Source organism: Ranitomeya imitator, chromosome 3 (genome assembly GCF_032444005.1).
Source record: "Ranitomeya imitator isolate aRanImi1 chromosome 3, aRanImi1.pri, whole genome shotgun sequence".
NCBI classification, from domain to species: domain Eukaryota; kingdom Metazoa; phylum Chordata; class Amphibia; order Anura; family Dendrobatidae; genus Ranitomeya; species Ranitomeya imitator.
Genome location: NC_091284.1, coordinates 118,764,493 through 118,782,521, shown reverse-complemented (window position 1 = coordinate 118,782,521; position 18,029 = coordinate 118,764,493). Strand labels below are relative to the sequence as shown.

At 44.3% G+C, this 18,029-nt stretch overlaps 1 protein-coding gene across 1 annotated transcript in view; it reads left to right on the top strand.

The window, feature by feature from the left end:
- Positions 1–13,791, top strand: part of TLCD2 (TLC domain containing 2) — a 62,637-nt gene extending 48,846 nt beyond the window's left edge. Inside the window, exon 4 of the mRNA XM_069761352.1 lies at positions 11,573–13,791. Coding sequence (XP_069617453.1) covers positions 11,573–11,950 — 378 coding nt within the window. The 3' untranslated portion in view covers positions 11,951–13,791. The remainder of the gene's footprint in view (positions 1–11,572) is intronic.
- The last annotated feature ends 4,238 nt before the right edge of the window (positions 13,792–18,029 follow it).

Here is an 18,029-nt window from a genome sequence, read left to right as displayed (position 1 = left end):
AATACAATATTACACCTTAAGGCCTCTTTCACACATACTGATATTTCTGGTACTGGAAAAACCAGTACCAGAGCTATCAGCGTCCATGCTTTACACACTTGTGCCGTCCATGTGCCACATCAGTGTGACACGTACAGACTCTTGGGAAAAGCGGTACAGTTCACACTGTTACCAGGCACCGAAGACTACTCTGATCATGTCGCTTTGTTTCCCCCGAGATCAGTGCGAGCAGGCGACAATAATGGGAATTGTATTCAGACCCTTCTGTGTACATTTTGATGTCCAATATATTCTGAGTATGGTATGCTTCGGCGGTGGGTGGTACCTTGGGCCCCTTTTATGTACTGCCACTTAGTGTTGTATTGTCCATACCTGTGCTTTTTTGTACCTGTTTCGATTCATTGTTTTTAATATGTATTAATAAAGGTAAATTTTTATGGGATCTATCTGCATTGTGTGTGGTGATTAGGATAACTGTGTACATTGTGTGTAAAATAAACAATTCGGGAAAAAACGGGGTGAGCTCCCTTGTCATTTTCATAACCAGCAGAGGGAAAGGATGGCTGCGGAATGATGTTAAAAATCTGGGAAAAGGGACAATATCCCAAAAGATTACCAGGCTATTAATAACAGCTCACAGCTGTTTGCTTAGCTTTTGCTGGTTAGTTTACCGGGGACCCCGGAAAAAAAGTTTTAAATTTTTCACACTACGTACACAGCGGGTGCTGAACACAAAACCCATCATTGTTGCCTGATCGTGCTGATCTCGAAGATAAGGCAACAATGATCCGAGCTGTCTTCAGCACCTGATGCCTGGGAATAGGGTGAACTGTACCGCTTTTTCCGATGCGTTCATACGTGTCACACTGATGACATATGTATATTATCCATGTGTCACTAGTGCGCACTTGTGCGGAACATTTTTCGGCCCGTGTTGCTGTAAAAAAAAAATGGACATGTCAGCGTGTTTTGCCCATGGATACACGGTCCATGGAAAAACACCGACGTGTGCAGACCCATTCATTTGAATGAGTCTATGTGTGTAAGTGTCTCCGGTAGGTGTGGTGACAGTTTTCACACGTACCAGAGACACTTACACACATAGACCCATTCAAATGAATGGGTCTGCACACATGTCAGTGTGACTCCATGGACCGTGTGTCCGTGGGGAAAACGCACTGACATGTCAGTTTCTTTTTTTTTTTTTTTTTTACTTGTGAAGCGGTACTAACAGGAACCTAGTAAAAGACTGTAGCTAGGACCTAAGCTCAGGCAAGGTGTGGAGGGAGGAGCACCTAATTTATCCACCGTTAGCAGAGGATAGGCTAGGGATGGAAAAATGTGCAGCACACAGTGGGTTTAAATTCCAGCAGAGACTGGCCGCTCTTCCCTATAGCTGGGTCGAGACTATCCAGTTACAGGTGGATGTAGCAGTGCTGGAATTATTCCTCGAGGCAGCTCAGTGAGATAGTATGACACAGGGAGAAGCAGAGCAGTGCACGCTGTGAGTAGGAAGGCGCTTACCAACCATGCGAGTCAACAGCATGACACAAACATTGATGTAATGGAAACCAAACAGGAATAACATTAAATCACCTGCCTAATATTGTATAGGCCCCCTTGCAGCACCCCAGGTGACCGGTTGCTGCAGTGATGTTGCTTTTCCTTCCGGTAAGGTAATGTCATGCTCAGAGGTAATGGAGTTGTGTACACCAGGTAAGGCACTCACATGCAACACATTCTGAATCCAGGCCAGGAGGGGGAGCTCAAGACCCGGATTCAGGGGTGCTTCCCTAAGCTATATGTAGCCTGACCTGGAGGAGGAGCTAGGCAGTTGGTCCTAGGAGGCCAGTTGGACAGAGAGACTGAAGTGGAAGGACGTCTGGAGCAGACGTGAGAGGCCTGGCAGCCACGAGGGAGCTGCAGCCTCTGAAAGGGACAGATGACCTGGAAGGGTTGGATGTGGAGTAGCAGGAAGGGAAAGAGCAAAGGAGGGGAACAGAGCTCAGAGGGGAACACCGATAGGACCCCCTCAGAGCCATAGCGCAGAAGCCAGGTACCGGGAGCCCGAGGCCTTAGTGGAACTGTACGACACTTGGCAGAACCGGAGGGCATAGGATCAAACAGACATTGCCCACAACACACCTGAGACGCAGCAGCACCTGAGGAGCCCGGGGCATGATAGAGTCCCTGTAAAAAGGCTCAAGCTGCCCGTCATACAGGTACCTGTCTCAGGACAGGGGGAATAGAGGCCTGTCTCAGGACAGGGGGAATAGAGGACTCTGCAGGAAGCTTCAGGCATTAGGGACCTCACCATTAACGGCGCTAGTTGGAAAGGCTCACGGACCTCTACTGGAACAAGGGAACCCTCCATTGCCTCTGAGCCGTCCGGACCACCATCATCCGTGCCTGGTACCCTGGACTGTGGCCTGCCAACTACAGTAAACCAGGTAAAGACTTGCAACTTGTCTCCATTTATTCATCGGCACATACCCTCATCTTGGACACACACCATAGGACCCCTGGGGACCCCACTTCACTTGTGTGAAGTGTAACACCCGTGCTGCCACAACATCCCCCAGGGGACCCTTCAACGCAGCGTCGGTCCCACTACTGACCGAACACCACAGGTGGCGTCACGACAGACTTTGAACATTTTTCCCTTTAAAAAAATTTGGAGGCCAAGTCAACACATTGAACTCTTTGTCATGTTCTTCACACTATTCCTGAATTTCTGGTGTGTGGCAATGCACATTATTGTCACGCCATGATGGTCTTCGGTAAGGAAAAGCGGGCCTCAAGCTCCCTGGAACTGAGACTCTAGCTATCCCTGGGGTACTCTTAAAGGTAGATAGGCCCGAGTCTCCGACCTTACTAGGCTCCTGTTAATGTCCTAAGTTGTCCCCTACTCCTCTCCCAGGAGACCTGAGACAGATATGTATATACACATAAGATCAACAGGGATAACAAAAAGCAAGTTACATACAAAAACACTCATCAAGGGTAGAGAGGAATAAAGGGAAGGTTAGAAATGTACAAACAAAATGGTAATAGGATGATGGCGAACGCATACACCCAAAAACAAACAACAATCTCAGCAACTAAGGACTCCCAACTTCAGCACACCAATTCCAGCAAGCCAGGAAGTAAACTTTCACAGGCATGGATGAGAAGGTCTGGCCAGGTTTTATATGGAGAGAAAATGAGCAGGTCTCTAACCAGCATACAAAGAATTGTGAACCTGTTCAGCCCCACATGAAATGGTCCATTTCATATGAAGAACAAAATACACAGGCTAAATGGAAGACCTGCGATTCACAATACGTAATGATCTCCATACCCCAGATCTCCTAGGAGGACATAACATACTCATGACAATTCTGCTAAAAGAAGACACTGACATTAGGGAAAAGAGTTGTCACAACAATGGCAACAATGTTTAAGTTGATTGTGGTGTCAAAATAACATCTATATGAATATCGGTTTCCGAGCAGAATACTGACCCAGAGTATCAGTGCCTCCACCATCTTGTCTTTCCATAGCACATCGTGGTGCCATCTCTTTCCCAGATAATCAATTCACATATACCCGGCTGTCCACATAATCTAACCAGGCCACTGTCTTCCATTGCTTCATGGACTACTTCTGATGCTTACATGCCCATTGTTTTACTTTTGTCTGTGGACAGCATGACCACTCTGACTGGTATGACTATACACTGGCCACATACGTGTTTTGACTATTTACTAACTTGACTAGAATTTTTTTTTTCAGCAATTTATGCTACATGTTCTTCTGTGGTCTGGCCTCTACTCCTTACATTAAAGGGAATCTGTCACCCCATTTTTCGCCTATAAGCTAAGGCCACCGCCACCAGGGGCTTATCTACAGCATTCTATAATGCTGTAGATAAGCCCCCAATGTAACCTGAAAAACAAGTTAGATTATACTCACCCGGGGGCTGTCTGGTGTGGTCTGGTCCGATGGGCGTCGCGGTCCGGGTCTGGCGCCTCCCATCTTCATACGATGACGTCCTCTTCTTTGCTTCCTTCCTTTGCTGTAGATAAGCAACTGATGGCTGTGGCCGCAGCTTATAGGCAAAAAATAGGGTGACAGATTCCCTTTAATAGTCTTCTAGTAGTATACTGGCAGATATTTGATTTGTGTGGGTTTTTTTTCTTTTTCATTCAGTATTAACCCCTTTCTGACATCGGACGTACTATCCCGTCCATGTGGGGTGGGCCCCTATGACCATGGACGGGGTAGTACGTCCAGCGCGAGCGGCGGCGCTCACGGGGGGAGCGCGGCCGGGTGTCAGCTGCCTATCGCAGCTGACATCCGGCACTATGTGCCAGGAGCGGTCACGGACCGCCCCCGGCACATTAACCCCTGGCACACCGCGATCAAAGATGATCGCGATGTGCCGGCGGTGCAGGGAAGCATCGCGCAGGGAGGGGGCTCCCTGCAGGCTTCCCTGAGCCCCCCGCAGCATCGCGTTGCTGCGAGGGTCTTACCTCCCTCCCTGCCTGTTCCAGACCCGGATCCAAGATGGCCGCGGATCCGGGTCCTGCAGGGAGGGAGGTGGCTTCACAGACCCTGCTCAGAGCAGGCACTGAAGCAGCCTGCAATGCTATCAGATCGGTGATCTGACAGAGTGCTGTGCAAACTGTCAGATCACCGATCTGTGATGTCCACCCCCCCTTGGACAAAGTAAAAAAGTAAAAAAAAAAATTTCAAATGTGTAAAAAAAAAATATTCCAAAATAATGAAAAAAAAAAAAAAAATTATTCCCATAAATACATTTCTTTATCTAAATTAAAAAAAAAAAAAACAATAAAAGTACACATATTTAGTATCGCCGCGTCCGTAACGGCCCGACCTATAAAACTGGCCCACTAGTTAACCCCTTCAGTAAACACTGTAAGAAAAAAAAAAACGAGGCAAAAAACAACGCTTTATTATCATACCGCCGAACAAAAAGTGGAATAACACGCGATCAAAAAGACAGATATAAATATCCATGGTACCGCTGAAAACGTCATCTTGTCCCGCAAAAAATGAGCCGCCATACAGCATCATCAGCAAAAAAAATAAAAAAGTTATAGTCCTGAGAATAAAGCGATGCAAAAATAATTATTTTTTCTATAAAATAGTTTTTATCGTATAAAAGCGCCAAAACATAAAAAAATGATATAAATGAGGTGTCGCTGTAATCGTACTGACCGAAAGAATAAAACTGCTTTATCAATTTTACCAAACGCAGAACGGTATAAACGCCTCCCCCAAAAGAAATTCATGAATAGCTGGTTTTTGGTCATTCTGCCTCACAAAAATTGGAATATAAAGCGATCAAAAAATGTCACGTGCCCGAAAATGTTACCAATAAAAACGTCAACTCGTCCCGCAAAAAACAAGACCTCACATGACTCTGTGGACCAAAATATGGAAAAATTATAGCTCTCAAAATGTGGTAACGCAAAAAATATTTTTTGCAATAAAAAGCGTCTTTCAGTGTGTGACAGCTGCCAATCATAAAAATCCGCTAAAAAACCCGCTATAAAAGTGAATCAAACCCCCCTTCATCACCCCCTTAGTTAGGGAAAAATTAAAAAAATGTATTTATTTCCATTTTCCCATTAGGGTTAGGGCTAGGGTTAGGATTAGGGTTAGGGTTAGGGCTAGGGCTACAGTTTGGGTTGGGCCTAAAGTTACAGTTAGGGTTTAGATTACATTTACAGTTGGGAATAGGTTTGGGATTAGGGTTAGGGGTGTGTCAGGGTTAGAGGTGTGGTTAGGGTTACTGTTGGGATTAGGGTTAGGGATGTGTTTGGATTAGGGTTTCAGTTATAATTGTGGGGTTTCCACTGTTTAGGCACATCAGGGGCTCTCCAAACGCGACATGGCGTCTGATCTCAATTCCAGCCAATTCTGCGTTGAAAAAGTAAAACAGTGCTTCTTCCCTTCCGAGCTCTCCCGTATGCCCAAACAGGGGTTTACCCCAACATATGGAATATCAGCGTACTCAGGACAAATAGGACAACAACTTTTGGGGTCCAATTTCTCCTGTTACCCTTGGGAAAATACAAAACTGGGGGCTAAAAAATATTTTTTGTGGGGAAAAAAAAAGATTTTTTATTTTCACGGCTCTGCGTTATAAACTGTAGTGAAACACTTGGGGGTTCAAAGTTCTCACAACACATCTAGATTAGTTCCCTGGGGGGGGTCTAGTTTCCAATATGGGGTCACTTGTGGGGGGTTTCTACTGTTTAGGTACATTAGGGGTTCTGCAAACGCAATGTGACGCCTGCAGACCATTCCATCTAAGTCTGCATTCCAAATGGCGCTCCTTCCCTTCCGAGCTGTGTCATGCGCTCAAACGGTGGTTCCCCCAACATACGGGGTATCAGCGTACTCAGGACAAATTGGACAACAACTTTTGGGGTCGAATTTCTCCTCTTACCCTCGGGAAAATACAAAACTGGGGGCTAAAAAATAATTTTGGGGGGAAAGGTTTTTTTTTTACTTTTCACGGCTCTGCGTTACAAACTGTAGTGAAACACTTGGGGGTTCAAAGCTATCACAACACATCTAGATGAGTTCCTAAGGGGGTCTACTTTCCAAAATGGTGTCACTTGTGGGGAGTTTCTACTGTTTAGGTACATTAGGGGCTCTGCAAACGCAATGTGACACCTGCAGACCATTCCATCTAAGTCTGCATTCAAATGGCACTCCTTCCCTTCCGAGCCCTCCCATGTGCCCAAACAGTGGTTCCCCCCACATATGGTGTATCATCGCACTCAGGACAAATTGGGCAACAAATTTTGGGGTCCAATTTCTCCTGTTACCCTCGGGAAAATACAAAACTGGGGGCTAAAAAAATAATTTTTGTGGGAAAAAAATTTTGTTTTATTTTTACGGCTCTGCATTATAAACTTCTGTGAAGCACTTGGTGGGTCAAAGTGCTCACCACACCTCTAGATAAGTTCCCTAGGGGGTCTGCTTTCCAAAATGGTGTCACTTGTGGGGGGTTTCAATGTTTAGGCACATCAGTGGCTCTTCAAACGCAACATGGCGTTCTATCTCAATTCCTGTCAATTTTGCATTGAAAAGTCAAACGGCGCTCCTTCCCTTCCGAGCTCTCCCATCCGCCCAAACAATGGTTTACCCCCACATATGGGCTATCAGCGTACTCAGGACAAATTGTACAACAAATTTTGGGGTCCAATTTCTTCTCTTACCCTTGGGAAAATAAAAATTGGGGGCGAAAAGATAATTTTTGTGAAAAAATATGATTTTTTATTTTTACGGTTCTACATTATAAACTTCTGTGAAGCACTTGGTGGGTCAAAGTGCTCACCACACCTCTAGATAAGTTCCTTAGGGGGTCTACTTTCCAAAATGGTGTCACTTGTTGGGGGTTTCAATGTTTAGGCACATCAGGGGCTCTCCAAACGAAACATGGTGTCCCATCTCAATTCCAGTCAATTTTGCATTGAAAAGTCAAATGGCGCTCCTTCGCTTCCGAGCTCTGCCATGCGCCCAAACAGTGGTTTACCCCCACATGTGGGGTATTGGCATACTCAGGACAAATTGTACAACAATGTTTGGGGTCCATTTTCTCCTGTTACCCTTGGTAAAATAAAACAAATTGGAGCTGAATTTAATTTTTTGTGAAAAAAAGTTAAATGTTCATTTTTATTTAAACATTCAAAAAATTCCTGTGAAGCACCAGAAGGGTTAATAAACTTCTTAAATATGGTTTTGAGCACCTTGAGGGGTGTAGTTTTTAGAATGGTGTCACACTTGGGTATTTTCTATCATATAGACCCCTCAAAATGACTTCAAATGAGATGTGGTCCCTAAAAAAAATGGTGTTGTAGAAATGAGAAATTGCTGGTCAACTTTTAACCCTTATAACTCCCTAACAAAAAAAAATTTTGGTTACAAAATTGTGCTGATGTAAAGTAGACATGTGGGAAATGTTACTTATTAAGTATTTTGTGTGACATATCTCTGTGATTTAATTGCATAAAAATTCAAAGTTGGAAAATTGCGAAATTTTCATAATTTTCGCCAAATTTCCGTTTTTTTCACAAATAAACGCAGGTACTATCAAAGAATTTTTACCATTGTCATGAAGTACAATATGTCATGAGAAAACTATGTCAGAATCACTGTGATCCGTTGAAGCGTTCCAGAGTTATAACCTCATAAAGGGACAGTGGTCAGAATTGTAAAAATTGGCCCGGTCATTAACGTGCAAACCACCCTTGGGGGTAAAGGGGAAGTGTTTCCAGTTTAGGTTATGTAAAAAATTATATTGGCTTAGTCTTATTTAGAATAATAAACAGAGCTTACTGACCCCTGCTACAGCCCTGCCTCTCACACACTGCTCCCATTGATTATTTAGAGAAAGCTTTGGCCCACAGCGCCCACTGCCCCTCTTAGCTGCTCAACCCTGCTCCTCCAAAACCAGCTTCTCCACCATGACAGAAGATCAGCTCTCCACCCTCCTGTCAAGATCACACCTCACCACCTGCACGCTTGACCCGCTCCCATCCCACCTCATCCCTAACCTTTCCACGGTCTTCATCCCAACCCTAACACACCTCTTCAACCTCTCACTCACAACAGGTGTCTTTCCCTCATCCTTCAAGCATGCCAAGATCACACCCATCCTCAAAAAGCCCTCCCTCGACCCATCCTCTGTGTCTAGCTATCGCCCAATATCTCTTCTCCCTTATGCCTCCAAATTGCTGGAGCAACACGTCCATCTTGAACTGTCCTCCCACTTCTCCTCCTGCTCCCTCTTTGATCGGTTACAATCAGGCTTCCGTTCCCATCACTCAACTGAAACTGCCCTAACTAAAGTCACCAATGACCTACTAACTGCCAGGAGCAAGCGACACTACTCTGTCCTCCTTCTCCTGGACTTGTCTTCTGCCTTTGACACTGTAGACCACTCCCTTTTGCTACAAATCCTCTCATCCCTTGGCATCACAGACTTGGCCCTTTCCTGGATCTCGTCATATCTGACAGACCGAACATTCAGTGTCTCCCTCCCCCACACCACCTCCTCACTTCGCCCCTTGTCAGTCGGTGTTCCTCAAGGCTCTGTTCTAGGACCCCTACTCTTCTCCATCTACACTTTCGGCCTGGGACAGCTCATAGAATCCCACGGTATGCAGTACCATCTCTACGCTGACGACACGCAGATCTACCTCTCCGGACCTGACCTCTCCTCCTTGCTTACCAAAATCCCGCACTGTCTGTCTGCCATTTCAGCCTTCTTTTCTGCTCGCTTTCTACAACTGAACATGGACAAAACAGAATTCATCATCTTTCCCCCATCTCACTCTACCCCTCCACCAGACCTATCCATCAATGTCAATGGCTGCTCACTATCCCCAGTCCCACACGCCCGGTGCCTCGGGGTGATCCTCGACTCTGCCCTCTCTTTCAAGCCACATATCCAAGCCCTTGCCTCCTCCTGTCGTCTCAAACTCAAAAATATTTCCCGGATCCGTGCTTTCCTTGACCGCAACACTGCAAAAACGCTAGTGCATGCCCTTATCATCTCCCGCCTCGACTACTGCAACCTACTACTCTCTGGACTCCCCTCTAGCACTCTGGCACCACTCCAATCCATCCTACACTCTGCTGCCCGACTAATCCACCTGTCCCCCCGCTATTCCCCAGCCTCTCCCCTGTGTCAAGCCCTTCACTGGCTTCCTATCGCCCAGAGACTCCAGTTCAAAACCCTCACACTGACATACAAAGCCATCCACAACCTGTCTCCTCCATACATCTGTGACATGGTCTCCCGGTACCTACCTACACGCGACCTCCGATCCTCCCAAGACCTCCTTCTCTACTCCCCTCTCATCTCTTCTTCCCATAACCGCATCCAAGACTTCTCCCGTGCTTCCCCCATACTCTGGAACTCTCTACCCCAACACATCAGACTTGCGCCTACCATAGAAACCTTCAAAAAGAACCTGAAGACTCATCTCTTCCGACAAGCCTACAGCCTGCAGTGATCCTCAACCTACTGAACAGCCGTACAGCCAGCTCTTCCCTCTCCTAGTGTATCCTCACCCACCCCCTGCAGACTGTGAGCCCTCGCGGGCAGGGTCCTCCCTCCTTATGTACTCGTGTGCCTTGTTATCTGCTCATGTTTAATGTATTTGTCTATATTTGCCCCGTATTCACATGTAAAGCGCCATGGAATAAATGGCGCTATAAAAATGTATAATAATAATAATAATAATTATTTACAGGCTGCAGCATTGACCGCTGCAGCCAGTCACTGAGCTTAGGGGCATGTAGACTGCTCGAGCTGCTAAGCTCAGTAATTGGCAGTAATCGCGTGTTCTGTTGTCTACTTTCTAAAAATAGTTTGAGAATACGGAAAGTTGTAAAGAAATGACCATCACTTACGCACAGGAAAGATATAGATCTTGGTACCATGTTAGCCAGTGGATAACACATTACGTTTGCTGCCACTGTTGTCCGCGGCAGTACTGTAACAATGTCGCACATGCAGGAATCCCATCTGAGGCCAATGTTGGCGGCAGTGGTAATGTGACTGATGTATGGCATGTGCTGCAAAACCTGTGACGAACACCGGAGTAATGGGATATCCAACATGAAAGTAATGGTTGATTATAGTTTTACAACATTTCCTACTCTTTGACAACATTTGTAAAAAATACCCCTTTAAAATAAAGGTATTGCAGCTGTAGTTAACCTGCTTGTAATTGAAATACAAACTGTGGTAAAAACAGGGGTAAAACCGCAAAAGATTCATGCTTTTATATTTTCTGAATACATTTCTAATAATGATCATAGGTGTGCTTCACTTTAAATGGAACCCATCACCAGTTTTTTGGCTTATCCCTTCCCATCACCTTTAAGATCATAAGAATGAGGTTCCTGCTACCCCTTAATATCCTCAGACGTGCTCAGAAAACTTGTTTTATACTTGTTCCGCGCTATATGTAAATTGCGCAGTCTGGTCCGATGGGTGTTTCCACATTGTGATCAGGTCCGGTCCCTTCAAACACCGCCTCTTCTAGTAAATGGATAACCTCTCTCCATCATCCACGTAGTGCCAGAAGTCTCGCGTAGAGCCCAGGCAGCCCCCGGAGAAATTCCAACTCTGGGGGGCGCTATACACTTAAACCTCAGCGCTGTTAAAAAGCGGCGCTGTGGTTTAAGTACCCTTAACTGTATCGGCGGTCGTTAGTGGGATCTAGAGAAAAGGTCTGATTTAACCCCTTATCAGCCAACCAAGGATGGAAACAGATCAGCAGAAGATTAACTTCATTGTGTTCTCTGCACCAGTTCTACAAGGATGACTGATAGAAGTATTTTCTGCATGACTCCAAAACAAACAAAAGAACAGCGATATTCCTTGATTACATTAATCATTTTTAGGTTTTGGATTCCTTTCAAATGAACAGAGCACTTTTTGTTTGACTAATTAAGTGATTAAATAATTTTATGTGCAAACTATTTTTAATCTGTGATATTTGACCTTCTCTTACCAGTGTTTCCCCTTCCCCTGCAGGTGATCTCTTGCTTCAGTATATCCATGCTTCTCCATCGGTACGTGGGATTTGCAGTGGTGGCCCTGCTAGTGGAAATTAACTCCATCTTCCTACATCTGAGGCAAGTTCTGCTAATGGCCAACCTAGTAAAAACCACAGTCTACAGGCTGAACAGTCTACTGAACTTGGGGACATATGTCATCTTCCGGATCAGCACGTTGGCTTGGATGACTCGGTGGTTGGTGTTAAACCGAGAGAACATTCCTCTGCTCATTTATACCATCGGCAGTGTTGGGATGGCTATTATGACTCTGATGAATATAGTCCTTTTTTACCGTCTCTTGAGAAGTGATTTCCTTAAGTCAGCGCGTGACACCGTAAGTGAGAAGGATAAATAGCAAGAAGAGATCATTCTGGGGACTCGGGAAGAGCTTTGGGCGACCATACTACGCACATTACATGGACTTCAGTAAGATCTAAGCTGCTCGTGACTCCACAAAAATCCAGCACTGGAAAATGTATTTGTTTTTCTGAATTTTTCAGGTAACATCATTGCACTACTGCTCTAGTGAGGAAACCAAAAGAAAGATTGTTCAGGGCTTTGCACATTTACTGACATCCTGCTCTAAAGAGAAGTCCCTTTTTGATCTAGGTTCATCGTCCCTCTCGCTCCATGCCTCTAAAACGCAAATGCAATTAGGTATCCACTCTAGCTACAATTACCAGACATCCTCATTTTTGCAAGACGCTCATAAAAAATTTAACGCAATGGATGTGAAACATAACTTGTCAGAACCCATTCGGTACACACTTTAAAGTAGAAGGGAATTTGGATTCCAGCCTATGGTATTTCTTCTGTAACAGAAGCATGAAATGTACCACAATCGGCCGTATATGCTGAACGCAACCGCAGCACTGGTAAATATATTCCTAAGAATCCCACATTAAGGCCTCATTCACTCATCAGTATTTTGTATCAGTGAAACTTACAGAGAAAAAACTATAATTGAAAGATTGACTCCTCACCTGTGTTTTGAAGAGACTCCTGGTTTTGGCATACAAATACTAATCAAAAATACTGATGTGTGAATAACTCCTAACTAAGATTTGTAGAAAGTCTTGTTCACTGTTTAATTTCAGTGCTGCTGTAGGATGCTAGCAGGTGCGTAGGATGCAGTGACACACAGGAGGCAGAGCAAGGGTTAACAGGTTCTTTATATATAGGAACAGTAATGGTACAAGCAGAGGGGTAAAGGATGTGATTGGAGGACGGGGTGAAAGTCAATTGCAATAGAATATAACGGATTAACTTATCAGTCTCTGTGCGCTGGAGGAAGGTGGCTGGAAGATCCCTCGGCAGCGCGAGATGTCTCTGATCCGGTCCCGCAGATGACGATGCACTTTCTCCTTTCGACGACGAATCCTCCGGGTTCTTCAGCATGTGATCTCCTGATCCGTGCACAAGGAGTTGAGGTGGTGGTCGGCGGCACAGAAGAAGAAGCAGAAAGTTCAGTAGGCAAGGCCGCAGTAGAAGCACACAGTCCAGCGTACACAGGCATGGGCCGGTCCTCAGCAGGCACTGCAAGGATGGGACTAAGCGGTGCCTCCGCAGTGGTGAGTGGAGCCAAGGTACATACTCTATCCTGGTCACTACCCGGTGCGGAAGTCTCTCTGGGCTGAGGGTAGGATGTGTCGGCAGTCTGGCCAGCTGGGGGTATAGTCACAGCTAGCGGGCGTGGGTCCGTGGAGAGGGAGTTAACCGTCTCACTACTCAAAAGCTCGGTCCCTGCCAAGTGTCCCGTCTTCCCGCTCAAACTATTTGTCGGACCCGCCCCCATCGGTCAGGTGCCCTGATCTACTCCGGTCCACAATCTCTGCCCCCTGAAACACTGGTGACAGCCCCGACAGTTCCGGCCCAGACACGCAGGAGAGACCGATTAGCTTGGCTCTCCTCCCTACACTGCAATACCAGACACCGCTCATGTAGAAAGTGGCACTGTTTCTGGAAATCTAAAATAGACCTATTATTCTAATAAAGGACATCTAGTTTTAATGGACATTCCCATCTCAATAACTGTTGGCATGTAACTAAAATATGCCATGGATTTTTTACGGGGGGTCAGACACCTCGGACCCGTACTGATTCTTAGAATAAAGGAGCCAACTTCAGCCGGACCCATCGATCTGATAGGAGCCGCATTGTAACAAGTGTTGAGGAACATTGTGTTGACTAAAAGCTTAAAACAGAAAAAAAATCTATAATTGTCAACAGTAGGGCTGTCCAACTAAAGGCTGACAACCATCGATGGCTCTATTGCAGCTTCTACATAATTCTAGGTCTTCTGCATCTCGGCCATGTACAGATGGCTACATCTTACAGAATCTACCTCTCAGTGGTGCTATGGATTTCAATCTCGACCAGAAAGAAGAATCCACGTCTTACATACTGTAGGTTGCAGAATTACGAGAGAACAGTATTTGCGAGTGTATGTGCCAAAGGTTCTTCTCTTTCGCACAGCTACCTCACCAGTTTTTCCTTGGCGTCTGTTCTGCTTTTAGCTTTCTTGAAAGATTTTCCAATGTAAAGTAAGATGAGGCAGCCAAGGCCTGCTGGCTTCATTAGGTAAATGCTTTCCTTCTGTTGAGTGGGTATATGCCTGGAATAGAAGAAGCTGACGTTCTAACTTTAGAATATCCTATATGGAAATGCAATCACTGGAATAGGTAACATGTTTGCTTGTGCCGCTCACTGAATGGCTAGATCCATATTGGTGGGGTAGACAATGGCATCAGTAAACTATAGCATCGCTAGTAGTGGCTCTCCAGTTTAGCTATACTATCCATATTCCCTAATTAAACATATGGACTGGGAGGAGGAGGCATTGGGTGGTCTTTGTGGGATGATCCCTTCAAAGCAAAAATAATGAAACATTTTAAGGGTTAAAATAAACCGAAGTAACAATCTACTCCCACTTGATGTAACAATACTTCTGCATTAACATTATAATCATGGTTTAAAATGGCATTCAGAATCAGAAAAAGATGAATATTTTATGATGGGGCTATTAAAGGTGTTGTATACTTCTCAATCGCCATAGTTTTCCCATGTACAATAATAGTAGCTATTTCCCCCTCCGGTGTGGGCACTATTCCACCAATTGTCGGCACCTGCTTTTCCAGGGCACACGTGACAATTGGCTTCCTCTTTACTCTCACTTCCTCTGGAGAATACAGACGCCCTGAAGAAGGGACTGTGATGTTGTTCACTTGTTCGAGGGGTCAGGATTGTCCAATGGAAGTGAGAGGGAGCAGACGCTGATGTCGTTGGAACGGCGCCCGCATCGGAGGCGAGTATGAATGCTATTTCACATGATTGAACTATGGTGATTGAGAAGGGATTGTCCGAGTAGTGGAGAGCCCCTTTTAAATATTGTAATTGTAAGTTTGAGCACCATATGTTTGTATGTCTATGTACTTTTTATGTAGGGTATGTAGATGTTTTTTTGTAAATTCATTATATACCCATCATATAGATCTATATTGCTTGTGGTAGGAGTCCTCGGGTACAGTCTGTATTCTAGCTCAGAACTATAGTCACCGGTCTACTCGCTCTTAGGAGAACCATTACAGACTTTGGGTTTGCAGTGACTGCTGTGGTTTCAGCTTAGATCCGAAATCGGCTGCGAAGTTCCAAGTCTCGATCCGTGGAATAAAAATAGGGCCTCATGCACACAGCTGCATTATTATTATGTCATATCATATTATGAGCAATTATAGGGCTGTGGAAAGCCAAACCTTTGACTATGTCTCCTGTTGCAGGAGTCAGGAGCAAGACAGGTTTTCCTAAAATTTTGATCAAGAGAATCCACTGATCTCTGATCCTTTTGGAGCCTTCTGACTGAAATTGTTGGGGAAAGGACTGAGCCGCCCTTCTCATGTCCGAGAGGGATTGTAATGGACCACGTTCATATGCACAACATGTGCAGCACATTTCATCGTTTTTTTTCTTCCCTTAGAAGCATTCCTCCTTGGGGAGAATATTTCTGTAAGCATGGCATCTGACATAAGCCTTTATGGCTCCATACTGAGGAGGACCTACAAATGAGCCCTTAAAGGGGTTCCCTGTCTATTAAATTTCTACTCCAGCTGCAGTTTCCTGTAAAACAACAAACCACACTATTCAGCTTCCCCGGGTACACCGGAAGGTTTTCGCCGCTGACCCTGCCGCCGGTCATTTGCTGCATTGCTGACGTCATGTTGACAGTGCAGCAGCCAATCGGTGCGCTCAGCTGCTCTGAAGAGTCCGTTCTCTTTACACTGGCAGAGTCACTGCCCTCACTGATTGGCTGTCAAGGTGAGATCCACACCGCAGCCAATGTCAGGCACCAATGAAAACTCAGCGGAGGACTCGGGGAAAGTGAGTACATGCAATGTGGGTTTTTTTTATAAACAACTGCAGTCATGGTAGTTTAAAGAGGTTGTTTTTTTTTCAATTAAGTTTCTAAGTACTTACAAATTTACATAACTTTTCTTGTAAAACATACATGTAGTCTAGTCTTAATATATTTCATTGTAAATCTGTGACCCACATACTGCTTAAAGCACATTCATAATTCTGCTGATTGACCTGTGAAATTATCAGAATGCTTATTTTGTTTTGTTTTTTTCTTTACAATTGGAGCCAGAAAGGATTGCTGTGAGATGTCAGCTCTGCAAATTAAAGAGCTTCGGAGTAGTGTACATTGCAATATAAGCTATAACTCTATCAGTCCAAGATAAGTAATGTTATGTGTTTAACAGTTGAGCATTTTTGTGCATCATGTGTTTTGAAATTTTTTGTATATAAAGCTTGCTATTAAACTTTCATAATCAAGGCTCCACCGATGTTCTCCCATCAATAAGGTCTGCAGCAGCTCTATTTTGCTTTGGGTTTGACACAGGAGAACACTTCCTGTGTCGGCACGCGGCCAATGATGTGTAGAAAGGGAACTGGCAGCTTGTTTTAATAACTACATCAGCCACATTTTCTGTCCTGGCTGATCCTGAAAAGGCGGTGGGTTAGCTATTGAAATGATCCAGTCAACCAGACCCCTTTATAAACATCTCTGGTCATGTGCCAAAAAAAAGGAAGCTCTCTACTTTGCCAAACCCAGAGCAGAATTGGAGCTGCTGTGGGGCTTTAAAAATGCTGATACAGTTGCATCTGTAACTTTAATCCCGAGAACATTACTTTGCAATTTCCAAATTAAAAATTTAGACTTGATAAATATTCTAGCTGCCATTATCTGAGACTGTCTGAAGAATTCGGAGCTTTCACTTTATGGAAACTGTAGTCAACTGCAAATTAAAATCCCAACACCGACCTCTTTTGAAAACTAATGTTGTATTTATTTTTTTAAGAATTTTTTAGGTAATTGAAAATTAAGTAGCATACAAAATCTAGAAACATATTGTATAGCAATGACATTAGATGTGAGTACAAATTGGGTCAAGGGACCAACTAAGCAGAAAAATCAAAATCTTGTAAGAAGTAACTATTAATTGTAGAGGCAAGCATGTCCAAACCAATAAAGATGGCTGAAGTAAGGCAAAATGTTATAAAAAAAAAAGAGAGGGACGCTAAAGAAAGGCAAAAGGAGACAGTCTGGTGACGGGGAAAATAAGTGGGATGGGGAGTATCTTGGGGTGGGGTGTTGTGGAAAGTATATTTTTTGGTAGCAAGCTGGGTGCTGGCTTACTGTAGTCCAAGGAGTCCATATTTTAAGAAAATGTGGATGTGTGTCCCAGTTAGAAAGTTTCTCGAGACAATGAATCAAGTGTATTTTAGATAGCCATTCTGAATGGGTAGGAGGTGTTTGTTGTTTCCAGTGTAGAGGGATCAAGTGTTTAGCAGCTCCTATCGTGAGTGCTAGAAGATCATGTTTTTTTGTTTAAAATTTGTGGAAGGGTGAGATAGTAGGACTTCTGCGGGTTTCAGGGTATGTTTGATTAGGTCTAGGTCACTCAGTGATGACTATTTCAGTTCAAAAATTTGTAGCATTGGGACGAAACCAAAATATATGTGAGAGCAGTACCTTTGAGGGGTACCACATCTACAGCATAAATTTGACTGACAATCCTAAGTGATGTAAGAACTCTGGGCTTCTGTACTAGCGGGATAATATTTTATGAGTTTTTCTGTAAAAGCATACATCTTTAGAAACTGCAAGTTAAAAAGAAAGTTTTAGCTTCAGAGTCAGTTGGACTAATATTTAATTCATTTTTCCAAGAGTTCAGAAAAGTGGGTTTGTAAGGATTCGTCGGGGAAACCAAATGATTGTATATTTTCGAGATCCCTCTGGGGAGAGGAAAGGGAAGTCTAATTCTCTATTTTTAATAGTCTCCGTATTGACTGCTATCACAAAAATGATTACGGATACAATTCATGCTCTCTTTTCTAAGTAAGCTGCAGTTCTTCTGTTGGGTGACAAGGTTCTT